This window comes from Barbatula barbatula (assembly GCF_947034865.1).
Source record: "Barbatula barbatula genome assembly, chromosome: 18".
NCBI classification, from domain to species: domain Eukaryota; kingdom Metazoa; phylum Chordata; class Actinopteri; order Cypriniformes; family Nemacheilidae; genus Barbatula; species Barbatula barbatula.
Window position 1 is genome coordinate 3,487,356 of NC_136781.1, and position 27,546 is coordinate 3,514,901.

Genomic DNA, 27,546 nt, shown 5'->3' on the forward strand with positions numbered 1-27,546 from the left:
CGAGCATCTGACCCCGCTCTGGGCTTTAGAGGTGTGCCACCTGGCCCAGAGAGAGACAGGTACCGGGCCTCGCGTCTTATTAGCCGACTGTCGAGGTGTAAAGATCTGCCGCCTGCCAGGCATACAATTAGTCATCCTGTGATCTTTATTACTCGAGGGTGGTGGTCTTTCTTAGAAGACCCCCATTTTTACACCTTCCCTTCCTCACCCGGGAGCTCCAGTCATCAGGTGATAAGACCTCACGGATGGTCCCTTGCGTTACAGGTTGAGGACGTAGCTGGAGGAGAGAGAAGTCCCTCTTGTGCTACTGTACCAAGAGGGATCTGTCGTCGGAGAATTCAGGAACTGGGTTTGGTTATTTCATATACTGTAAAAAAATCTTTACTGCGTTTGATTTTTATGCACAATCAACTTTGCTTTACAAGTCATTTTTTATATAATATATAAGTTATGCAATTTATACTATTATTTCAACTCACATCTGCCAAAACTTAAGAGTAAGTTGAATTAACCAGTACTTAAAAATGCGTGTAATGAATTTAGACTATATGGTGTTAAACAAATGTAAAAAAAACCTTGATGTCATACCAAATCAGAGTTATTGTAGTTTTGATTTTAGTTGTATTCATATTTTAAATTAGTTTCAGTTTTTATATTCATTTTAGTTTAAGTTTTAGAAATGTTGGTATATATTTGTATTTGTTATATTTTTTATATTATATATATATATATATAATTTTAGTGCTTTAAACTTATTTCAATTTGTTTTTGAGGCAAGCTTTCAGGCGAAGGTCAATATTTGATTTGATTTCAATTAACAGAGACTTCATTTTAGTAAACTCAAAAAACCTTTAACTTGACCCCTGACTTTAGCAGGGGTCAAAATATTTGAGATTTTTTTCTAGGTCATTAATGCTCAAATTTGTCATTTAAGTAACTTTCAATTTATAAACTATCAATAAAGAGACTAAAAATAAATTCATTAAAACATTATTCGTTTTGCCGGATGTTAAAGAGGCGCACCCCTTCCCGGTTTGCACCCCTTCACGATGAGCACTCACGGAGGCACGCGAGTTGTTCTCTGCCCTGTGAGGTGTTCTGGATGAGCTGAATTCACGTCTGCATGTTAACCTCTTCAATCCACCGCCCAAAAGGCAGAGAGCACGCTTGATACAACATCAAGATGCTGCGCTCCTCTGCTTTTCCTTTCCACAGATCCCTACAGCAACGCACCACAGCATGAATTCATCTCTAGACTTCTTGCCCCCCGCTGTCTGTGTCTGCCTGAGTGTGTGTGTGAAGTGTATATGGCTGGGTGGGTCACAAAAAGTAGCACAGAAGCTCTGCAGTTCATTCAACACTGGTAACAAGGTGAGTCTGTTTGACTCTAGATTGGCCCGGCTCTCGACTCTCCGGCCCTGAAGGCTGTCTCCCGACAAGCCAGTTTCTATCTTCCTTTCTATATTTTTTCCTCTTTTTTTCCCTGTGCTTTCTTTCTAGGGGCTCAATTATGGAAGGATGGTTCTCAAGCGCCCAGCGAGAGCAGATCAGCTGACCCGGGAGAGCAAGCCATCCGACAGGTCCCCTAACAATGATAAATCACATACACACACTGAGGCTGGTGAGCAGCGGTCCACCACACATACACAGTGTTACAGCAGCAACCTGCCACACACACACTTACACACACACATACATGCTTACTATAGTAATAAAGTACTTAACTCATAAAAGTATAATGTGCCAACATGCAAATGCATGTTTCCAAAAATGAGTTGAAAAATAAAAAGTTAAAACTTACTGTAAATTGATAAGTTGATTTCATGTAAAAACATATATAGTAAGTTGAAATGATCTAAAAAGCCAATTTGATTGTGCTTGAAAAATTAAAAGCAGCTAAACAAAACTTTTGCGGTGTGTTGAGCAGACTGGGGCAAGTTGTCACATAGCGTAGTTTTGTTACCTCAGCAATTTACTGCTCAGTCAAATTGCACTGCTTTTTTTTAAACATTTGGTTTAAAAATATAACATAGCTTTAAAATAAATAAATAAATATATTCCAATTGCATCGTATTTTTACAAACAGACATAATAAAACCACACCGGCTTTGTATTGGAAACACAATCCGTTGCTAAAAGAGATCACTGCAATCCAGGTGTCTGAAAGAGTGGATCTCACAGGCTGTTAACCTCCTGGCAACCTGGGACTGTCTGCATGCGTCCCGAATGCCAGCGAGAAATAAGGGGACCCTGAATCACGCCCATATTCCTGATCCATCTGGACAGAAAGGTGCGTGCTGACGGCCAAACCTGGGACTGGAAATGAAATTATAGATAAACCTGATACACGTCTGGCCCAAGCAAAGGTCGCCAGGCGAGCACAGCTGGGTTTCTAAATGCTGGGGCCATCACTGGCAAGCTTATATATTACACAAACAAGCAAACACATACAAACACACGCACACACACTAATGCAAACAAGCAAAGGCATGTAAACACACACGCATAAACAAGCCCACTCAGATGCTACAAATCTCATTTTTGGGATTATAAAACACTTGGAAATTACTATGTATTTCAAAACAAATACATATTTCAAAACAAATAAATATTAAAGGCCTATGTAAATAAATATACAGTAATTTCTATATAAGATATGTAGGTTACACTGTACAAAAATACTGGAGTAGCACAAATGAGGATATTCATGCACAGCTTGGAACATGGTTATTTACTTGACTTTTATTTGTTTATTTATTTGCTTATTTGCATGCTCAATTACTTATTCATTCCCTTAGTTATTTATTTACCTAGTTACTGCTTTATGTATCTACTTGCTTATTTATTTATAGGACCGTGTCAAAAACGCTCGGCACCGGGAGCGAAATAAAGGCGAAGAGGAAAGCGTCAACATTCTTATTGAGTTTTCCTCTCGAATGTATAAGTATATAAGAGGTGATGGCTGGCGGCCTCCCCTCGCCACAAATCACGCCATCAAAGCAGCCAGACAATGTATGCTTACTATTAGTATCAATTTACAAATAAACTGCTTTTTTGGTGACTGGATCTCAGATGTCAGATTTTGATAAATGGTTTCAATTTGGCAACTGTTTCAAAATGTCAGTCCGCATCAGATCTGATCCCCTCCTACACCAGCACCCTGCCCGAAAGAATCTCTCTCACTTAGCTTCCTGCCTTTTTAGGGGAAAATAATCTTTTCATACTAACCAGGCGGCAAACCGCCCAGGGCACCTGACTGCACATTCGGTTCCGTGCTCGACTCGATGTATGTGCACACATGTGTGTTTTGCATATACATACACCCCCTTCTTATGCATTTTTCCTTTAGATTTGTTTGCTTTTTGCCGCTCCAAAGTGGCAACGAGTCACCAGCATGGATATAACCTCCATCTCACCCTTTCAAAGCCAGTATCGCACAAACAGTTGCTTTTTCAGTCACAAGCCCATATGAGGTGTTCTTTCTATGCTATCAAACATACGGCCCTCAGGCTTTGAGAATCAAGGTTCGGTTTGAGACTCGGGAAAACATTTGAGTACAGATGCAGTGGCAATGCTGAGGCTAAAATATTCAACGTACCGTTTTATGTCCGTCTCGCATACGTTTTAAGCTCACTTTTTCATTTATTTCATGCCGACGCTGGACAGGTTGTGTGATTTTAAAACACAGCCAAGAAAACAATAACTTCAGACGATACTAACCTTAGGTAACCTCTCGGGGTCACCAGGGTGACGAGGAATGACCTTTTGTAACCTCTGGAAGCCGTAGTCTATGGTGGGTTCATTCAGAGCTGCAGGAGAAACAGAAAATATGTTTATTTGATTTAACTGGTTAATTGTTAAAGACACATGATGTATTTTTTACTGAATCCTCAGCGATGAATACTCAGCAAGTAACATTTATACATTTGCCAGGATGACGGGTGAATTACATTGTATTCATTTCATGAATATACATTTTTTATCTCATACCCGGCCATTTGAGCTACATGCCCCTGTACATTTGTCCCCGTATATTTGTTTACATGTCCTGGTGGCATCAACCCGGGCTTCCTCCTGCGTGAATTTGTGTTATGAAGTGTTTAGCGAGGCCCTGTGGTCTTTCTTCCTCCCCGCACGATTCTTTTTGCCACAAACTCTAACCTTTCCTGCCTAATTCAATTCCTTTCTTCTCCCTCAACTCTTCTCGCGGCTGATTTTATTCGCTTGCCGCTCCGCTTCGCCTCTATTCCCCATTTCTTGCAATAGGAAAAGCAGAAAGAAACACCCGGAAAGCAGTTAGGGAGATATTTCTCCATAATCAAGCCCATTAATCATAAAAGGCTGTCAAATTTGACTTTGGGGACAATTTGTCAGCCTTCCTGCCCGGTTCTCTTTTGTCACCGTTCCTTCTTGTATTCTGTAAGGATGATTGACAGTCCAAATGCCGGCGAGTAGAATACCTAGTTTGCGCTAATATGCATAAGCGGTCCTTTCATGAATAAGAATAAGGTGGCTGCGCGGGAGCAGGGGCCTCTTTTCAAAGGGCCCGGCGTCGTTTGTCGTGCGCTGCAAATAGATGTTATTACCATTATAACAATATTTGTTTTCTTTCCTCAGGAATGGCTCTCGCCGAGCTGCTAAATCAAATTTGTTTGAGCCGGTTTCACGGCGGGGAGGAGAAAAGCGTTCGCGGAGTGACGGGCTGTCGAGGAGGGGGTGTTTAGGACTCGGCAGGCCCGTGGTCTCTCGGGAGGCTGCAAGAAAGGTGCTGTGGATCTGGTTCAAGAGAAACGCTCTATGATCAAATGCAGTTTGATTAGGTTCAGTAAGTGATGTGTCACTGTTTTGTTGTGTCATTTCTTGACAGTCTGCCATCTGATAACAGGCAGCATCTTTATGTAAAGGTGGAAAACTGGAAGGTAAGAGACAGACGGAAAAGAGAAGAAAGAGAATGATGGATGAAAGAAAGAAAGTAATCAATAAGTAAAAAAAGAAAGAAAGAAAGGAAGGAAGAGATGATGAAGAGAGAAAAGGAAATAAATAAAGAGAGAAAAACAAATGAAAGAAAAGGAAAAACAAGAACAGCTCGTTCACATAACAATCCCATAAAACTTGGAATAAAGGAAGGACGGATGGATCAGTGATGGAAGAAAGGAAGGCAGGAAAGAAGGAAAAATAAAGACTGTAAAAGAAATGAAAATAAAAAAGAAGGAAGGAAGATGGATGGATTGAAGAAAGAAAGGACGGTAGGAAAGCAGATGTAAAAGCAAAAGCAAAAGAAAAGAAAAGAAAGAATGTCTTTAATAGCAAATTCATATAGCAATCCCATAAAACTTGTACTTTAATGTAGCACTGGACAGACGACAGAGGGAGGAGGGGTTTGTCTCTCTATCACACCCCCAAAAAATTAAGCCCATTACTTCTCTTATTAAAATCCCTCTGAACTATGACCCCAGCGCCCCATTGGCTGCCTGCAGGGCCTCTGTCCTCTCAGCCAATCGATACGGCTGCCTCCCGCCGAGAAGTGGGAGTAATTGGAGAGTGTGTGTGCGCGGGCCGAACCCTGACCCCGCCTGCATTACACAGCCCATATGAAGATAGATTGCCTGATTTAGTGTAAACATATGCTGCAATTCTAGCCATCAGTGCCACTTTCTCTGTCGTAATTTGTATTGATTTTTTCTCCCTTCCTCTCAGCCATCCACGCGTCTTTGAGGTGCCTGACGTGCGATTTTGCAAAGGGAAAGATAATGCAGTTCGGTGAAGAGGTGGCGAGAGGGCGTGTGCATGCGGGCGCGAGCGTCAGATGAGACTAGGAGAGGGATGTATATTTATTATTAATTTAATCATCTCCTTATTGCGAGCGCTGTGGGGCTGTGCATCTCTTCACATTCAAAGGTTATAGCACGCTCCGCAGAGATCTACTGATGCTAAATAGAAGGTGGCTTCGGAGTGTGAGGAAACAGTGCACGATTAATATGATTTCCTCTTTCAGATGTCCGGTGGGAGAAAACAACACCATGAACTGCCAAAGAATTAGGTAAAAGAGACACTTGTACTTAATTTATTACGGTTGATGCTTTTGTACTTTTTGCTCTTCTGTACATCTGTACACCACTGCACCCTGCATCCTCGCCCTTCAACGCATCGCAATCCTCTCACGCAAAAACAGAGAACTATTGACCTATAGCATGCAGTTAACCTGCATTGCACACAGCTCGCTGTGGCTCTATCTATCTAGCGAATTAGACGTAGTGCGTGCAACTCTGAAATCAATCCCAGCATACCTCTCCGGTCTTATTACACACTACACGGAGGTCAGAGGTCATATTGGGCTGACTGGGAAAGCACTCAACAGTTACCAATTCATGATGCCAAACCTAATGAGGGCAATGCTTTCTAATGCATTACGGGTGTGATATATTCTGGAAAGAAATAAAACAACCAACAAACCAACAAAGGATACTGTAAGTGTGATTACTGTCGACACAATTCTCTGATTGGTCAATCACAGCCTTTTTTAATGGATTCTTAAGGAATTCACACGCACCTATAAGATAATATAGCTTGAATGCAAACATACAGTATAAACGGTACTGAAAACTTTTTTTATAGTTATTTTAAGTTGGTCTGGATCTCGCACAGACCTCCAAAAATTATCAAAACACATTTCTTAGACATCTAAAACTCCCGACCCCCACATTTCCAACCCATCTAAAGCCAAATATGTATACACTGCATTTGTTTACATCTGGACTTACATCTATTTACCCTCCTCTGTTTTTCTATTTACATTCTCGTATCCCCACTTTCCAAAAGGGCCTCTGACCGATCATGTTTCTCTTCTCCCCGTTGGCGTCTACATTTTCAAAATTGGAGCTCTTTAGGTGACATATCTATTCCGTTCACTCTTCTTTAACCCCCATGATGTCCTGATTGTAAGCATAGTCACGCCCCTCCCGGCCAACCTTGTGTCTACGGGATTCAGAGAGAGGCTATTTCGGCGGTCTCCCTCTAACGCAGACTGAAAGATTTCAGATGGAGCCCACGATCCATCTAAAACACTTGATCAAGCCCTGCGCCATCCGTGGGAGGTGCTTTGATGGAATGGGGAATTTGTTGCGGGCTCGGATTCCGACACAACACGCCTCAATTTCTCATTTTCATGTGCTACATGATTGATATGGGAGAGAATCGCCCCGAGCGGGCGGTTCTTCCACCTGCAGCACTTAGATTGGCGGTCTACTCTTTAGAGGGAAGACATTTGCGGATGCACAACGGGGCGATGTGAGGGGTGCGAAAGGAAAGGAAGCGATTTGTTTTCCTGCTCTAGTCTGTCAAGTGTCGCCCCCGCTGTCGCTGCCGGGTCGCCGATCTAGCTTGTTGACAAACGTCTGAAGACCCCCTATAGCGTGCCATTGATTTGAACCCATCCGTCATTGCATCAGAAAGGTCAGAACAGATGCAAACGTGTTGCCCATGCGGCTGCGACCGCAGCCTTCACTATGGAGGGAAAAATCTGAATGCACACCACCGCACCAGTCTGAAAGAATAAAACAAGAAGTGAGATTCAAAGTGCAAGTTCTGATCAATCATTGCGGACTGCTCCTTGCAACCCCCAAACACCCCAACCTCCTCTTCCCTGGATCGATCCTCATAGAAATTTCATGAACTTTAAACTGTGATTGACAGTAGAGGCAGGCCGCGCAGGCTTCTTTAAAGTGGAGAGCCACCAGGGAAGATGAAGAAAAGCCCACCCTGGCCTCTTCAAGCACACAGTCAACAGAGAGCTCCACTCACACTGAAACAAACCGCACACTTTTAATTATGGCTTGAACGCGCTCCGCTGTTATGGCAGCAATTAGGAAAGCCAAGCTATGTGATCTGACCTTAGTTTACCCCTGTGTGACATCACACCCTGAAATATTGTCTGGCTTTAAAGGTGCGTGGTGGGGTTTATATATTTCGGGAATTCACAGGGGCTGTTATATCACTCGAGTCGTGCGTGTGTGTGAGACTACTGAATGTAGTGAACTAGGAATGTAAGAAGAGGAGCCTTTGATGAGCTACAGAGGGCATTTCTACACCAGGGGAACGTGACTTTCCTCTACAGAGCCGGGATTCATATTCACTATCAAAGGAGACACTTTTCTCTTTAAGAGGAGACCTGTGGAACCAATGTTGGATAATTAGTCGTTTCACGGGGGGACACTTTAGGCTGTGACTCCAAAATAATAACAGCCTCCTCAGGTGGGGGAAGTATGGCTTTGAGGCACACTTTCTTGACGTGTCACTCAACTTAATCAAGGCGCTACAGAGGCAATTACCCAGTGGATGATTAACATATCTAGCCGGCACGACAAACGGATGCAAGCGGTAATCAGCAGGACTACGTCACTAGTGTGTCTCTAAGGAGAGAAGAAGAAAAAGAGAGTGAACTAGTGGAGTTAAAAGAAGGGATTTCATATCACCGCTTCACTTTTTCCGCTTCACTCGAGTTATAGGAAGAGTTTGTACTGTCCGTGGTGTGTGATTGTAGTAAAGCAAAAAGAGATACTGATAGCTATAGTAGCACTCAAACCACTAGACTTTTAATCTAAGCATTTGATGCTGTTTCACATGTACAACCTTATTTCTTTCTACTTTTGGATTAACTTCCCCTTTTAGTAATAGCAACTTACTTTTGGCTAAAATAGAAGATTTGAGAGCTACTGTTAATGTAACTGACTAATAAATGCCATAGTCAGGATGATGTTGACAGACCACCTCCTAGAGCGAGTCTCTCAAACACATGAGCATCCAAGCTGTGAAACAACTGTACGAAATGATGACATCATACCGGGTGCCGCTCTACGTGCTCGACAGCCCCGCGGTGCTCATCCAGTGGAACGTTACACTAATGTGTTCCATCTGCCCGTGCGGAGGATGAAAAGGTAACAAAGTGGCCCATTGTTCCACGGTCTGGGCAACAAGTGAACTGCTCCTGGTCCCTCTCCGAGCTGCGTGTATGGGAACGGCCTTTGAGAAACATCAGGCACCACGTCCACCAGGCTTGTGCCATTAAGCTTAAGTGCCAGATTTAAAGAGCTTGTGCACCGGACGGCGCCAGAACTTCTGGCTGATGTGCGAACACAAAAAGCAGGTTCCAAAACCAGCCTGTGACATTAAGTTGCATACCAGCTGGGAGCTCCTTGGTTTTCCAATCAACTCTTTTGGCCCCAGGCTGCGGCAATTACATTCACTCAAACTAGATTGAGAAATCTTTGTTGCGCGGCTTTGACATCCAATCCCACCCTTACACCGATTCCCCACGTCTGCTCCAGCACCGCATCTCTACATTTCTGCAAGACTCTCAACAGAGCTGCAATTCTGAAACAAACACAGTTAGGAGCGCTATAAAGTTTTACATTCACTTTGGCAATAGCGTAATGTATGAAGTGTGCTGCAGATGAAGATTTAGTGACCAAAAACAGTGTACGCCCAGAGTAACCCCCCGGGAGCGATACAGCCCAATCTACAACCCCATGGTGGCCATTAGCTTCACAAAACAACCCCTTTTCTACAATAGCTGCTCAAACAAGGAGAGATTAAGGATATGCCAGAGTAGACAACTAGTTAGGCAGGTGGTCAAGTTGGTCGTTTATTCTGCCCCTGCGTAACCCATCACCCTATTGAGGAGACCCTTAGTTCTTAAAACAAGGTCTCGGTCTCGGGTCTCAGCAAAGATGCTATGGCTCTTGTTTGCGATGCCAAAGGCTGTCAGCCTGAAGAACATCAGGCATGTTCTGACAGGCACTTAGCTGCCCTGGAGACTAGTATACTTCATATTAACAGTCCTGCACCTCCAGTCCTCTCAGCCACTGTCTCCAGGATATTGTGCAATTGCTTGGAATGCATACAGCACCGCTAGGGGAATAAAACCCTTTCCCTCTCAAGAAGATGTAAGGATGCTTCAGAAACAACTGTTAGTTTATTCAGATGCATTTCCTTGACTGCAATTAAATAAATCAAATAAAATGATACTGACAAATGGGAGACTTTAATGTATGTGTTCCTGTTACGTGGATGGGTTTGATACCCAAGGGACACGATTTAGAGTATAGCTTGGATAGCTTCATTGCCAGATGCATAAACATAAATGTAATTCTTAAATAAAAATTCATTGTGCAAACTATTGTCTTCACGTTACACAAAAACATTATTTTTTAATAGTGTAGCGGCTACACTGTAGCCCGAGTACAACCAAACACCCTTGTTTATAAAGTACTACAGGTACAAGCTAGCAAACCAGGGGCGTGATTTACTACCTTGCTGTCATTTAGCTGTATCAAACTGAATACATTACTTCTCGTCACATGTATTATTATGATTATTATGGCAGTGGCAGTAAGTTACTGATGATTGGGAGGGTTGTGTTAGCGTAAGCTGGATCCATGCCGCCAGTCTCAAAGCTTGTAATGTATAGATCAATGTGGCCGTGGGGGAAAGACGATCAATGGCTGTTGAGTTATTGCAGTATTTGGCTACTGATTTTAGAGAGCTGTGTTTTCCCAGGAAAGTCAATACCCTCAGGCACTTCACACTCATCTCGCCCTCCTTCCTCCAAACCTAACACCTGGGGAGTCCTAACCCCCAGAGAGAGAGAGAGAGGGAGAGAGAGACAAGCACTCGTGGACTGAAGGACTTAATGATGCATGCAGGCAGAAAGCAGAACTAGCACAGAATAGAAGTGAAGAAGATCTCTCCGGCGGGAGAATGAGACAGAAGAGGGTAAATGTGAGAAAGAGTGCAGTAATAGTTATCAGGTACCAGCTGCAACACAGAAAGTGAGAATGGACTTAACGTTCTGCTAATCTAACAAGATGTCCTAACTAGCCCGTGCTACGCGTGAAAAGAGAGCCAATCTTTGACATTCCCTGTAGTGCTAGCTATCGTTGGGAAGTAGAGGTGTACATCAACAAAATCACTAAGTCGTCCGATTACATTCCCAAAGACAATTGTTTTTACAGTTACGATCGGCGGTGTACTGCAGTGGTTCTCAAACTTTTTCGTTGTATGGCCCCTTCTGTGGTGGGTGTATCGCTTTGTGGCCCCCCAAATAAAGACTTATGATCTTAAACATTGCATTTTAATTAAACCAAAAACATATTCAAATGTACGATGCTGGAACATCAATTCTGTTGGTTTTCTCATGTTTCTTTGTGCATAATGTATCATAGATTTCTATATTTCATAAAATGCCCCCCCCCCCTTGAGAATCGCTGGCGTACTGTACAATGTTGCATGAGATTGTTTAGACAGATCTATTGTTAATTTAATAATGTATATAGATTTATAGAGATGATTCTACAGTATCGCTCATGTTAATAGTTGCTATAAAATGCAATAAATATTGAAAAAATGTTTGATGTGTGAATTTTTTTAAAAGGTGCAATAGAATTTGAATTGAACTGAATATTTCTGTACGATTCAAAAGAACTGTTTATACATATTTTTACAGTATTTTATTCTACAATAATATTTATTATAATTATCTTATTATAAAATATAAAATTAAGTCAAATTCTATCTATAAATTAAGTACACTTTATTGATTTAATAAAAAAATGTTTCACAAACTACAAAAATATAAAAAGAATATTTAAAATTTGTCTCTTCAAACTCCGTTCAAATCTAAATCAGACCCTCTTTGTCAAGTTTGGCTTGAGCTAGTTTGTTTAGCTGATTTCTAAGGACTGTTCCCTCAACACAATTGCAACAGCAAAGCAACAGCCAGCTGTTTCAGAAAGCAGAACATTTCCCACAACAGCCTCAGATGCTTCAGACAGATGATTGTGAGATCACTTCCTGTGCTGGCGTTAAAACTACTGTATAGAAGACATGTCTCTGAGCATTGCTACTTGTCTTTGTGCTCCCCGCTCCACCAAAGATAAGACCGTCAGCCTACAATCAGTGCAATGGGCACATTGACCGCCTTTGATGCACTTCTGGGCTCCATTACTGCTAATGAAAGACAGATAAAAGGAATATGATAAAAATAATGTGTGTCTGCGCAGAGTTGCTAGTCTCTTTCGCTAATGTACAGTACAGTCCATATCCACCGATCCCCCTCCCATTCCCTACGGCCGGACGCTTAATTTCTGATGACCTAAATGTATCTCTTTCAAAATATTCAAACTGGCTGGCGTTCATTTGGAAGGGTCTGACGATAAGGAGTGAGTTTGATTCGAGCTGGAATGCAGTGTAAATTTGAGCTCACTGAGGCTTATGGGAAAGACATCATTGAGGTTGGATGCTCTCTCATTCCTCTTCAATTATACACAGTCTGCCTATTTAGTATTTAAAAGCCTGCTTCAAATTTCACATTCATGAATATCACACATCTCTGGCACAATAAATAAGATGCCGGATGTACGTCCGTGCATCCATGGTCTAAAATATGTATGCGTGAATCTAATTTGCAGTGTACAAAGATGCATTCTGGGAAACAAGATTAGGCATGCAGTGTGCGAAAAAGGTATATTGTTTCTTACAGGAAACTATTTTATAAAAGAAAAAAGAAGAAGTTTGAAGAACTTGTTTTCTATAATGAATCTATACTATACATTAGATTGTTTTATGCAATGATGTCACGTGTCCAAGACCCTGTCCTTTATCTTGTGTGACCTGACTTGAGTTCTATTGCTGCCTTCTGACTCAAAGATATTCCACAGGTCCGTCCCATTCATCTTTACAATTTGCAACAGAATCTTCTTTTGAACTTTAAGAAAAATTCAAGCCATTCTCAATGCGTGGCAATGTAAAAGCCACACACAGTATAACTGTCAGTCAAATCACCTTGTCGGCCCAAGCAGACATTAGCATTGCAAAGCAACGGCCGAAAGTAAGACCGGCTCGTCCGCTCCATTGTAAAAGTGTCTCTTTTTGCTGCTTACACGGCCAGTGCATCTGAATGAGGGGCGCTTTGAACAAAGAGAGCGGGAAGTACATTGAGATAAAGCTGATGTTTTACAGACAGACCGAACACAGGCCTGACATTTTCTTATCGGACCAAACAGTCCTTGATCTGACCTTTTGCCTTCCTTGACTGGCAACTGGATTATTCTGATGAAATAAACGCTGGATGAAAAGCATCGATTTGACTAAATGATACTTGGACACAGGAGAATGGACATCGCCAAAAGGTAAAGACACAACCAACATTGTGGAACAAGCACGCTGTCTTTAAGGACCGAAAAGCAGACTTATATGTTAACAAAGAAAGGAGAAGCACTTGAGAAAATGGATGAAAAGACATGCAAAGATCAACCTATAAAAACGTGATGCTCCAGGCAGTGGTAAGTGTTGTATACCTGTGTAGACAAAGCGCCCAGGAGCTCCTTTGCAGAATTGCTTGGACTTGTAGGAAAGTGTGACCTCCACGACCCCAGGGATGTGTCTAGGGGGTGTCTGCACCCGGATAGCGTGAGGTGTGATGAGCTAGAAGCAATAAGAGCGCACGTTCAGTGGTCAACAATCAATACTCAAACACTTTCTTCAATTTAAAAACAGATTCATTACTTAAAGGAGCGAGTTATAGATTTTAGTCATATAGTGTAGTAGATGTTGTAGTTTTTGCATTTGCTTCTAAAACCAGAAGGCTGAAACTGTAACATTTTAAAAGGTAATTTAATTAAGTACTTTTTATTATTTATTATTTTTATATTAAAAAGTAAAATCTATTTAATAATTTTATATTTAATAACCAAATAATTAATCTATTTTTAATTGTATATCATTTGTATACAACTAAAAATAATAATTAATAAAAAAATATACACATATATATATATATTATTGTAAAATACAATTAAGTTTCTATACCATAAATAAATAAATACATAGGGATGTTCAAAGCTTAATACATTTATATTTCATAACATACCTCACTCCACACCAGCATTGTGCCGAAGACCACCTGTAATCCGTCGAAAAAGTTGTCGCCAATGATGATGACGGTGGCCCCTCCAGTCGTCCATCCCTCACTGGGACTGATTGCTTTAATGCATGGAGTGGCTGCTTCGGAAAACAAGATCACATAACACAATCTGCGTTAGAACAGTGTCAACATTCTTATACGTTTTGAAACAATTCTGGTAAACTGATCTGAACTGAAATGTTTTGCTCTACTGTCTGATTATCCTCAACGCAAACGAAAAAAAAGAATAACAGGAAGTCGGATGACCGTAAGAGCTCATTTGTTTTTTTCTTCCTTTGGTGTCTGTGCACCACTCAGCTCAATAAAACCATTAAGTTTTTTTGTCTTTTATCGTAAATCCGTCTATGAGTTTGGAGGCAGACAGGCTGACTGAATGACTGGCCCAGTCTCCACCGGCTATGACCGTGAATTGATTGGTCGCTGCTCAGTGAGCTAACAGCCAAACCAAGGGGCCGTTTGAGCAACTTCCCACCACATTACTGCATGTTCACGACTTTACTCGAACAACATCCCCGGGATGCAACGATTGAAAACTTTTGACTTGAGGTCACTTCAGAATGCTTATGAAAGTTTTCTTTGTTGTGGAGGTAAACATTATCTGGAAACGGGAAATTTTCATTCCTGTGACAATGAATAGATGAAAGTAAGGAAACCATTGGGCGTGATTTGCATTCACCTGTTGGGGTGGAAAGGAACAGCTGTTGCCATTTCAATACCTGCATGGGTATTCTTGTGCAGTGAAGATGAAAGCCTGCCTGTTTTCCACAATGCATTGCTGTCAGTGACTTCCACTTCATCTTTTTAGATCTTCAGAGAATTACTAAACAGTCTTATTTGAAGTACACCAATGACTTTCTTTTTTTAGAAGTTTCAACACAGGGGTGTTGGTGATTTCACAGTGACTGTTCACAATCGCAGAGCTCATCTAAAATTCCTACATACAGGAACTGTTCTTAGGTCAGCAGGGATGTGAAGTTCTGTGCAAACTTTTATCATATCAAAGGTAAGATTATCCAGTGCAACTCGACTTCACAGATGCACAGAACCCGATTTATCTGTGGTACACGAAGAAGTAGGTGAGGATTGATAGCATGTAGCGCTGGGAGGTTTGACTTTTCTTTTCATTAAATCTCAAACTAAATCTCTGGTTATTTCTATACAGTATATTGTAAATGGGGGTGTCACAATAGTCCAACATTGAAACCGTGATGTTAAAACCCATGATTTTCTATATCATGTTAAAATGGTATCATAAATAATTCAACAGCACCCATTTAAAAATGGTATTTGGACTCTTTACACTTTTATTTTGGATCTAAGTCATAGGCCAAAAAAATGGAAAACAGAAAACAAACTATATAAAATTACCTTATTATATAAATTGCATTATATATAGAACAATTCTAATCAGTTTTATTGTCACATCACCAACCACGGTGCCACGGAGAGTAAAATTCTTGATAAAAATAGATATTGCAATAATATCTTTATTGTACATTATTTTGCTATGATAACCGTGGAGTAAAAAAAATCTAAGCGAATTATACTGAATAGCCGGACATCCGAAAAATGAAAGCTTTCTACATGAGAATTAGCCACATGTGATGTGTGCGTTCTACCTTCAGAGGGGTCCAGGCGCCTCGCCCTCCGCCCATGTTTGGAGTTGTTGTGGACGAACATGTTATCTGAAACTGCCAGGACATGACCATCTACATTCACCGTAGTGGAAACCACCACCTATAAAGAGCACAAAGATTGTTTATTTGGCCATGTGTCCACCCACCTCATGAGATCAGCTGTTTTTAATCCTCTATAACCTAAATTCTCACCTGAAACCGCCTCATGTCTCTGGGGTTCCCTGCATTTTTCAAGCAGTTCTGATTACACTTTAAGAAGAATTTCAGGAAAAATCTGGAAAAGAAGAAACACAAACATCGTTCTTGAGTCACTTACGTAAAACCATTTAAAGGCCTCCGACTGCAAATAGTATGCAATATTTACAGTCAGCAAGATGAAACCGCACATGGCACGCTAATAGCTGTCAGTAAGTGATTTAGTCCGCATGCTCGGAGCAGACTCTCGTATAGACATGAGATGTGTAATTAGAGATGAGCTTTGATTTTTCATCCTTTATATTGAAGACTAACTCTGCCTTGTTGATTTACTCTTTTTTTTACCTCACCCTGGCCCTATTGATCGGGAATGGATATCAATGAAGATGAGCCGTAATGGCCTCCTCTGCTGGAGGTAGGCTACAGTAAAAAAATGGATTGCAGTCTTAATGCATTTCCCCTGGCTGGTAATCTCTACGCATTCATCTCCGAGACTATAAGCCCTACTATTTTGATGGAGTGCTTTCCTTTTAATTGCCACATTATCACAATAATAATCCGGGCAGTTAACAACCAGCAAGGTCGCAGACAGCCATGTCACATTAACCACGGGATAACCTCCATCGCTGCCGCCCCACAGAGCGCGCGGAGCGAGAGATGCTGAGCGAGACGGTGGCAAGAAAAGCCCCTATGTCTGTGATATAAATGGCCGCTATCTGCAGACGGCATTGATTTCTCTCTAATAAGACAGTAACAATATCTTTAAAAACACACAGTGCTAACTCAAGCGATTTTTAGGATCTCACTTTACCACATGACATAATCACAGTATATACTTTAGACGCCCTTAAAGAGAATAGAGAGATACCGAGAAATCTAGCGAGAAAGACAGACAGAGAGAGAGAGGCAGAAAAAGAGAGAGAAAGCTTGTTCTCTTTAGTTCGTATCGACTGATACTTGATCTGGGTTGGTCTGTTGGCTGCTAATGCCCTTTATGGCCATGGAATACAATAATAAGGGGAACCCATCCCTGAGCACCATTCATATGATATTGGAGTCCTTGGAAGGAGAGATATGGATCAATAAGGATTGAATTAAAACACAGCAGGAGACAAGCTTTGTAAGTGAAACTCTTCTCAGATATTAGAGGAGGACTGTGTTTATCACCACCCCGGTCACCATTTGAAAGCAGAGAACTCTGCCCGGATCGGAGGGCAAGATCTGCCGGTTCTGGAATGGCAGACAGGGCAGGAATATAGAGAGAGAGATAGCGAGATGCGAGGGCGTGGAGGGGGAGAGGAGCACGTGACGCGTGTCTCATAGGTCTAGACTTCTCCATCTGCCACTGGGCAGGAGTTGACAGGGAATGTGAGATTCCAGGTCTCATCCTGGAAATAGCGGCAGCACTTCAAAGCGGGTCGGCTCCCTTCGGATCGGAGCCGGACTAGCCCAGCGCTTGGAAGTGTGTGCTGGATGGGGGGGGGGGGTGGCATTGGGGGCTTTTAGATGACAAGGCTCGGGGTGGAATAGAGATCTCAGACAGGAAAACGGGGGCGAATGGAAAGAAACAGGCAGGGCAGATTTTGAAAAGGTCCAGAGTAACCGACAGACAGTAAAAGGAACAACACAGGTTAGAAACAAGCTCTAGCAACACTGTCTGCCAAATGTCATCGTAGTAGTTTTGTTCTTCAGTTTGCAAACATTTTCGGATTCTTGACAAACATGCACTTACAATAAAGGTCAAAAGGCCATTTGTTTGCATTTATTCTCTAGGACATCCATTATAAATTATTTAAATATAAACGTAAATATAAATCCTTATAGTGTTGTTAAAGGGATAAGTCACCCAAAAATAAAAACATTTCAGTATTCATTTATTTATCCATATATTCTTGTGGAGAAATGTCTAATGGAAGTCAATGGTGCCCAATGTTGTTTGATTATAAACATTCTTCTTTTGTGTTGTGCAGAAGAAAGTAAATTACATGAAGAGTAAATCTCTTTAATAATTCATTGATGTAATATTTACTCTTATATATGTATGTTCGGCTTGTTAACAAAGATTGTTTTATTCAACATAGTCCAGCAAACCTTGGCAGTGCAAGTTTAAAATCTGGCTTGCATCATTTTTCAACCATTGTATGTCATTTTCTTTCTTCATAAAGACTTAAAACACTTAAACCAGTTTAGAGTCTAGTTTGTTTCTTTTGGCAACACGGAGTCAAGCAAACCAGTTATTAGCATGACTATGATAAAACAAATAATGACAAAAATAAATTATATTGAAATAAATATAATATATATGTATAATATTATAATACAATAATATTAATATAATTAAATAAATAAATATTAACATAAAAATCCACATTAACTAAAGCTAAGACACAGAGCGTTTTTAACTTTTACTGTGGCTATCTCTTTCCTGGAGACCTTTCGAATGACTTACATTATACATCATATGTCATACAAAGATCGCAGAATGAAACGAACAGACAGCTATAGGAAACGACAGAATGACAGAACAGGCCAATTGAGGTGTGCACAGAGAAACACAGAGAAGGGAAAGTCTAACTCTCACGTTGAACCTCATCCTCCCCATCTAAAACTTATTAAAACAACATAAATAATTAATGACCTTCTAGAGCCGGTGCTCGGTTATTAGTCTCAGTGTTTCTTTCTATCCTTCTCTCTGTCTTTCTCTCTGCGCCTGTCTCCCTCTCTCTCCCTGCTCTTAAAAAAGTGGGTAAAGATAATGAGAGAGTTGGCGTCTGTGTTGTAAGCCGTCACCTCATTACGCCGGTCTGCAATCAATTACAGGGGGCTGTGTGGCCCTGTCAGTCCTTAATGTGCCTCCAACACCGAGTCAGAAATTACTGCTGGTCCTGAGCACCCACTCCAATTCTTTCTCTCCCTCGAACTCGGGGGACCGGCACGGAAGGGGTCTGAGACTGAACAGAGACCGGAATGGGAGTTTTGGCTCTGTCTCACCTGTGGCCTGTCCACCGAGTGACTGACATCAGTTATGTCAACTGGTGTTTACTCTATCGTGTAAATCATCTGACCACTACAATCCTTCAGTACAAACAGAAGTAAAGGACATTTGGGATGTTGTATGAACGATGCTGATGAACATTGATTAATAAAAAATGTTACGAGTTACACTCCATTAAAACAAATTTGCGCTTTGGATTGTAGGTAGGTGTACTGTACAGTAGAAACAAATCAAGTTTGATAAATGTTAGATCCAAACATGTAGTCAATGGTGACCAAGAACTGTTTGGTTACAAGCATTCTTTAAAATACTGTACCTTTGTGTTTATTTGAACACTTACTCCAGGTGTTCCAGATATTTTTTTACATGTTTCTGTTTGACCTTATAGAGAAAGCTATATACTGTATTAAGATCATTTGTCCTTGAATGAATAAATAAACGATCAAATGTTTCGAGTTGTTTGAGACATTGTTTAGACCTTTTCTGACTCTACCAGAGACACATGTAAGATCGACGGAGTCTTTTGTTGCAATTGGACTTTACCGCCATTCAATCTCATGTTCTGAAGGAAAATCCCTTTTGTGTTGTTCATCCAGATACACTCTCCAAGAAAAACATACCGAAGTCCCTCATTATAGTTATCATATACAGCTTGTTAAATCAGCCATATCGACTGCTCAACACACACGTACAGTCCCACAAACACACACACACACACAAGCATCCTCACATGATGTGTGAAAAAGAGCATCTCTGTCTGCTCACACATCGTCTCTCTCTCTCTCACACACACACACACACACACACACACACACATCCCTGGAGTCTCTCACTTATTACGTTAGGCAAGAAGAAAAAGAAAAAAAAATCAATATGTCAGCAGAGGTATTTTTAAAAGCTGCCATGGCTCCAAATCTCGGCCACCATTTGTATTAGTTGTTTTCTATGAAATGATTTGCTTCTTTGGGATGGTTAAAAAGGGGGGAGGGATTTATAAGCTCTGCTCTCGCAATGCTCCTCTTTGTCAACAGTTTTGGGGGGAATTTCAGGGAATCGGTGAAATCATCAAAAGACCAAAATTAAAACATTTGCTCTGATCGACCAACTAAGCTCAGCTTGTGTGAATGTTTTTAAAGATTTTCCCGCAGCAGTTCAGTGCTTCCCAAAAAATGATGTTGTAAAAAATCATAGAAAAGAAGCAACTAAAGGTTGTTATATCATATCATTAATTTCTCCAGGAATCATCTTGGCTAATGAGGACAAGATAATATTAACAATAAAGGTGTACAAAAAACGTCAAGGTGTGGACGTGTGGGAGAGAAGAGAGAAAGAGAGAGAGAGAGACTAGGCTTCTCTTTTGCTCTCCTACACGTCATCAATTATTCACTAGCCAAGATGGCAATTACAGGACCGTGTACAATCAGACTAAATATTTAATAAGGCACTCAAACAGTCTCTAGAAGGGATCTCTGTCTCTCTCTCTCTCCTCAGTATCATCCTTTACATTGCATCTAATGTCTGCTCTTCTGGCCTCTTACCTTTGTTATGAACACAATAAGCAGTTTATACAGACTCCTGCACATATCACAGCCACTCATAATGAGCTCTGGTTTAAAGCCACAGAGAACCTGCGCTTCGTTTGAAAACTCCAAATCAGGAGAGACGTGTTTGATAAGTTTGAAAAACATTGGGAAATACATTTTAAAGGGATTGTTCACCCAAAAATAAATTTTTTTTGTCATCATTTACTTAGCCATGTACAGGTTAGAAAGGATAAGAGGATCTTTCTTCTGTGGAACACAAAAGAAGATATTTTGAAAAATGTCTTAGTGGTTTTGTGTTCATACAATGGAAGTCACTGGGGGCCAGTGTAGTTTGGTTTCATTGTGTACAAGTGAACTATCCCTTAAACAGAACTGTAGACTTGTAGGCTGTGTTCACATTAGACTAGTGACAATGGCACGTTTTTTGGGAAAAAACATTGATTCGCAATAGTAATAATTTTATAATTATTTATAATTTGAGCTTTTGGTAACGATTTCACAAGAAATTTGGTTGAAAACGAATGGTGATAAGACTGAATGAATTATTTTTTTTATTAATCAAAATTTATATATTTTTTAAAGAAAAGTGAATGTTGTTTGCCCGGGAAAAAGAGCGAATACCTTAATTAATACCAGGGTGTTGCTATGTGGTTGCTAGGGTGTTCTGAATGGTTACCAGGGGTTGGGTGTTTGTTAAAATCCCCAACCTCATGTTCTAGTGATGCATGACTTAGCAAACACAACTAGTTAGCATCTTACTGAAGATCACAAGAGTTACGATAGATAATGTGTTGGGCACCTGCTCATGCCAACAGTTCTCTTGGTAACATTTCAGTATAGGGAAAATTCTCACTATTAACTAGTTGTTATTATGGCATGCCTATTATTGGCATATTGGCTGTTAATATAAAGCACCCGATACATAAACCTATATAATCTACCTAACTACCTATTAATAAGCAACAAATTAAGAGTTTATTGGGGAAAATCGTAGTTAATGGTTTGTTAATAGCAAGAATTTCCCCCTTTACTGAAGTGTGACCGTTCTCCTATTTGTATAAGTTTCCCCAGATGCTTTGTAAGATATCTATCTCTTAACAAAGATATCTTTCTAGAGTCACTGATGAGAAGACAAACCCATGACTTCACCATCTGCTCTCTGACAAAATAGGAAAGACGGCTGTAAAGAGGTAAATTAAAAAAGGTGTGTTTGTTTGAACCGATGAACAGTGTCACTGTGCACTGTTTGTACTTAACACCAGAGATTGAGGAACAGGAATCACACACGTACAACGCAAAAACTCCTCCACTATGATCCGATTACCTCAAGACCCTCCTTCACTTTATTTTGGCTTTTTTTACCATGACGAAGTACACATTCGTACCTCAAGTCAAAATCCATCCGTGACAAAATGCGTAGAGGAGCGAACATGTAACACACGTAAGCTCGGCTGACCTCAGAACAGAGGAATGGATCAGCAATTACTGCAGGCTGCACTTCCTGAACAGAGCGGAGGCGCTTATTACGCCCATAACTGAAACTCCAGAAACCTGCCACCATCTCATGCACGCCATAAACTGCACGTTTTCCCGTGAACTCTGAATCATTACGCTAAGCACAACGAATACAATCTCTTATGATACGATGTGAATTTTAATGGACTCTGGCTGCGGTGGCTTTGACTGGAGGGAAGGAGAGGCAGATCTAACAGATGGTTTACTTTGGTCTCCATCCGAATTTAGCGTGTGAAACGGGCATACGTGTACAGTAGAGGGCACAGTGAATAAAACAGGCAGTGTTAAGATAATGTTTTGCTCTACACGGAGATCAAACTGTTAGGCTTGTCAGTAAAACAGCGGGAGGCAACACGTTGCGTTGGACTCTGAGAACAATATGTTTGTATGGGGGAGCTTGACACCAGGTGAGTTCACTGATGTACACTTTTTTATTTTTTGGCACATTTACTGGATGACATTAAATGAGAGGAAACAAAAAGTTGGAAAGTCAGATTCAAACCTTTACTTACAGTATGCCTCACATGTTCACCCAATGAGACTTAGAGTACAACACTGCGTTTAAATCTTGCCATGAACTATAGCATCAGTGATGTTGTCCGCTCTAGCAAGCACTTCTAAACATTCATAGGCTCACAGAAAACACAATCTTGCAACGCACCGCTCCGACAGCATTGAGTCGAGAACTAAAGTGAAAGATCTCTATCTAAAAGCACTATATCTACATCCCGTTCCAACACTGCCTTCCATCTCTACCATCACGGTTAACAGCCTGTCTAGTCAATCAAGTAAAAGGAGGAAGAGAAGACAGTGTTAAAGAAAACAAAGAAAATCCCTTCCTGACGTGTGCAGGCTGACAGCTCTATCCGAGCCCCCCAGTGTTGAAATCAAGCTGTCAGTCTCCCGCCATGGAAATAGAGGAATTGTGCCCTCAGATTTAAATACCGCCTATAATAGCTTCCCATCTATCAGCATGGCTGGCCAGTTATTCTTAGACACATACATTAGCCCTTGGCCCAGATACGAATGTCACCAGATTAAACATCCAATTTGTTAACCGGGCCAAGCCAGGGGTGCTACTTCTTGACAGAACTTACAAACAAGCCCAAATGGCCCCATTTTTCACCCACAGGCCGGCTGTTTTTTCCTCAGACGGAGAAGCACCACGGATGGAGAGAGAGAGAGGGGAAGGATTTTTTCGTGGGTGGAAATACGAGGAGAAACGGTGCTGTCTGAGGCCACTCAACCTCAGGAAGAGACATAAACGCTTAAGACATACAGTTTTAACTTCTGGAATCTTCCTTCATTAATGCGCCGCAAGAAACATATTTCTTGGATGTGTACAGACAGTCTCTCCAAACACGCCAAGAAAACGGCCAATAGATTTTCATAGCGGAACCATTAGCCATGTCTCATTAGGACTAAAGGAAAAACAACACATTGCAAAAAGAGAGGGTTTCATTCAATAATATCTGCGTACAAGTGTTTTTTGTATGTGTGTATGCCAATAAAACCACGAAAATGTTTACAAACACAGTTGTGTGAGCATGCACGGCTAAAGAATGACACCCATTCTATTCAATGTTCATTGAGTCTGGAACACTCCACGCTGCAGGACAGTTCTGGTTCCCTGTCTAAGCCCAGCGAGCGATGGGATATATTCACTGAAGATGAAGTGGTAGATTAGAGCAAGTCAAGGCCCTGTGGACAGATTGGGAACATATTGGGGAACAGAGGGAGAGAGAGAACCAGATGCCACCAGTAAAAGCCCTGCAGAATGGGAGACAGAGTGAGAAATATGGGCGTCCAACAATGCTCGACTGGAAGAAGCCGTCCGTGAGGAGATGTCTTACTCAGCAGAGACAGATTTGTGGTATTACATCAAATATTATACAGTACAGTGGCACTAAATGTCTTTGTGGACATTTATTTTGTGTGTCATAATTTAGACCAAATATTGTACTTTGAAAGGTAACAACAAGAACTAGCAAATATTACACAAATATACATATATTTTAAAGTTCGACAACCAGCAAGTAACCAAATATGTTTTTTTGTAAAGTGTTTCGCTTAAATAAATGTCCCTTGTCTTGATATCTTGTCATTTTAAGGGAAATCTTTTAATTCTGTCCTCATTTACTTCCTGTTGAATGTTGACATAATGATCGATGGCTGTTCCCATTCACTTCTATTGTGTGGACACAAAACGAATGCAAGTCAAGGGGTACTGCCGTTGTCTTGTTAAAAGCATTTTGATAACTTATTTTGTGTTCTGCCGTAGATCAAAAGTCATATAGGTTTGTGTGACAGTGTGACAGAGTAAATCATGACAGAAGTTTAATATTTGGGTAAACTATCCCTTTAATGTAATGACATTAATAAATTTTAAAGTGTGGTGAAAGTTTCTTCTTTCCTATTTAGGGACTAATGCATATTACAGTATACAAAAGAGATCCCTAAGGTTCACTTACAGTATAAAGTATAGAAAAAATAGTACAGTAATTATAGTCATAATAAATGAGAACTGGGGGAAATTGTGTTAATGTTCTGTACCAAAAAATAAACATATCCACTTCTCCAAATTGTTTTAAATGACACGGAATGTTTTAATAGAGACTGAAGTATTGAGGTTTTACAACACTGTAGATACTATTGAATTCAATATCAAACGGTGCACCCTATGATTGATTTAATCTATTATAAATCGACCGGTCTTGTTGGAAGGGAGGGGCTATAAAGGGGCTTGATGATATCAGCAGAAAAGGAAACCCGTTTCATTGTGATGATTTACCAAGATTTTCAAGGATTGTTTTTCTTCGAAATACCATTTGAATCGTTTACAATAAGACTATAAATATTTTAGGAATAGGATCAATAAAAAAACTCATATCATATAATTCATATCAATAAAACAAATTATCTAAAATCGATTCCCTCAAATCTATCTACACATACAGATACTGTGTAGATTGCCAAACCGAAGCCAAACGCAAGGTAAATCAGAGCTAAGTGAGTGCAGCGCGATACGTGCGAGAGTTCCTTAAGACTGCTAGAATAAAAGAGTCAGTTGGTAAAATAGCCTTTGCCTCCTTAAGTAGAAACTAATATAATTTCTCTCACGCCAGCAAACAGGAGTATTTTATTATTCCAAAATCGTTCTTCGGGGGGAAAAGTGATTTATACCTCACTTTATCTGTCAGACAAATGTTACTCTTTATGGCTATTACCATTCCAAACCGACGGCAGGCAACACAAAACTAATATAGTGCGTGAAGTATTTAATTAAGTATCTGGGTAGAAATGGCTGAGCGCCTTGCTTTATTGAAGCAAAATTAAAAATAACTCCTCCATTTGAATAACGCCTGGAGGTTGCCTCATTTTAATCTCGCTCATGCCACTTTAACCTTTCCAAGCACCGCGCCTGTCATTTGTTTGTCAATTGAAAGAAATTCATATTCGTTGCCACACACAGTTATTCTCAAATCAGTAAAAAATATATATTTTGCCACCTCGTGGGCAAGAACCACAAATGCCTTCGGGTCAGTTGTTTTCCTTTATGTGAAGTGTGTGTGATGCGTTGTTTTTGAAGTTGGGGAAAATAAAAAGAGAATAAAGACTAGAAGATGTTGCGATGCATCAGCCCCAGATACAACATGTGCTATGAAATCACATGATGCAATGGTTACATAGAAGATGTAATTTGCACAAGCTTTTGAAGTGTTTAGAGAGGAGCGGCCATTTTGAGACGCATCAGACGTTGCGTTTAATTAAACACGACTGCAACACAAATAATGGAGGGAGAGAGACGTTATTTTCAACAAGAACCTACAACGGCGAAAAACAAAATCAAATTATCACGAACGGGCCGCGCTGCCAGTAAAGATGAAAGTTTGCTCTTTGTTCGGCTTGACGAGAGCGTAAGCGAGAAAGAGACGATAAAAAAAATCCAGATGCAGGTTTTAAAATCACAGAGCAGACCAATATTATCCATCTGTTTTGGCACACCTCATTCTCTGCTGCATTGAAGAAACGGTCACGGACAAGGTGAACCCAACATCACCATCTGGACGTGTGTGCACGGCCTGGACAGGACTGAGGACAGTTACACACTCCAGAGGAACAAACACACACGCACGTACACACACGGACGCCAATCTTCTCTGAACCTATGAGCAGATGAACGGCGCACATTTCTCAAGGCCTCAGTGAGCAGCAAATCGTACGCAAGTTTCTATCCTCGCCTCATTTCTTACTGATGGGGCTTTGTTTAGAGGAACAAAGCGTACCAAGACACATCTCGCCAATCATAGGTCATTGGTTCTGATCCCCCGGAGAGGGCTCGAACCTTCCCCAAAGTTTAAAGTCGCTGCAAGTGAGCGAGGAGAGCCCGGTCTCTTCGCTCAGGCAGGCTGTGAGTGTACACAGCTGGGGTGAGTTTGATTTAATGAGAAGCTGTTCGGCAGCCGTACTCGCAATCCAAGCTCCAGCGGCCGTGCCCGCAGGTGAAGTCTTCATGTTTTCATTTACATTCCGACGAAATTTGATGAACGCCGGTCCGCCGCATTTCTCAAATCATCTTCTTGTCTGGTACGCCTCAAACCTGCCAGAAAGGCCCTGAGTGTTGAGAGAGCTCAGAAGCGAATGAGTAATCACATGACAATGATAGAAACCTGCCAACGCTGGGAGAAGAGAGGTCAAGCGTTTAGCCATGACTGCCTCCAGATTGCAAACTTACACCCACTAAACGCAAACTGCTTTGTTTGTTAAACAGCAAAATGGATTTACTCCATGTACTGGGAGCGTGGAGTTCCGCTCAGATAGCGTATTGATTTATTGGAGGCTGGCCGCTCGGGATGCTGGATTTAAACTGGTGCGCTGTGGGGTTTGGGGTTGTACGCAACATGAGTGGACTGACTTGATAACAGCAAACTATATTTTTATTTTATTTATCTTTTTTTTTTTTTATCGAAAAGTTAAAAAAGTCAGAAGTAAGCCCTGTATAATATTCTTATGATTATAAAATAGGCATTTTTTTTTTCATTTTCTACATCAAAGCAGTAATGCAAATAATTTAAAATAATATTATTAATAAATAAATAAATATTAATGAAAAGTCATATAAAAATTAGTTAAAAATAATAAAATCTCCTGCTGTAAAGTTGGAGTAGGGAGAGAAGAAACAGAAGACTTTCATTTATCTGTTAATGTATTTTTTATTTAATGAAAAGGCAAATTTACTTGTGATATAATATAATAGTCTCATGCTTTGAAAAGTAGAAAGTATTAAATAAAATAATATAATGATATTCTGTTTTTTGTAAGAGTAGAAAGAATATACTGCAGTAGAAAGTTATAAAATAAAATATATTCTTCTGCTTTTAAGTGAGAGTAGAAATGATACAGTAGAAAGTAAAAAAAAAGATTGGTAAGATACAATGGTAAGGTGTAAACGTTGCAAGGCAGGTGCATCAGCAACATGGCAACGTTCAAAAAGATTTCTTCCTTTCCTGGTGTGTTAAAACAGGCCAAACTAATCTTGTAGTGCATTTCATTTGTGTAGATGGGTTGATAAGTTCTGGAAGGTCTGATAAGTAATGAGTCAGCGGGGTCCTGTGAGATTTACACACTCCTATATAGTCTATCAGTCTTTCATTTCATCATGTGTGATGTATTGAGTTATTA

At 40.6% G+C, this 27,546-nt stretch overlaps 1 protein-coding gene across 1 annotated transcript in view; it reads right to left on the minus strand.

Annotated features, from left to right (window-relative positions):
- The window catches only part of LOC306907183 (transcription factor COE3), a gene marked incomplete at its 5' end in the record, with an annotated part of 86,376 nt that overhangs the window by 12,497 nt on the left and 46,333 nt on the right, over positions 1-27,546 (minus strand). Inside the window, 5 exons of the mRNA XM_079479124.1 lie at positions 3,721-3,809; positions 13,353-13,479; positions 13,925-14,055; positions 15,598-15,715; positions 15,808-15,889. Of these exons, the coding sequence (XP_079335250.1) occupies positions 3,721-3,809; positions 13,353-13,479; positions 13,925-14,055; positions 15,598-15,715; positions 15,808-15,889 (547 nt within the window). The remainder of the gene's footprint in view (positions 1-3,720; positions 3,810-13,352; positions 13,480-13,924; positions 14,056-15,597; positions 15,716-15,807; positions 15,890-27,546) is intronic.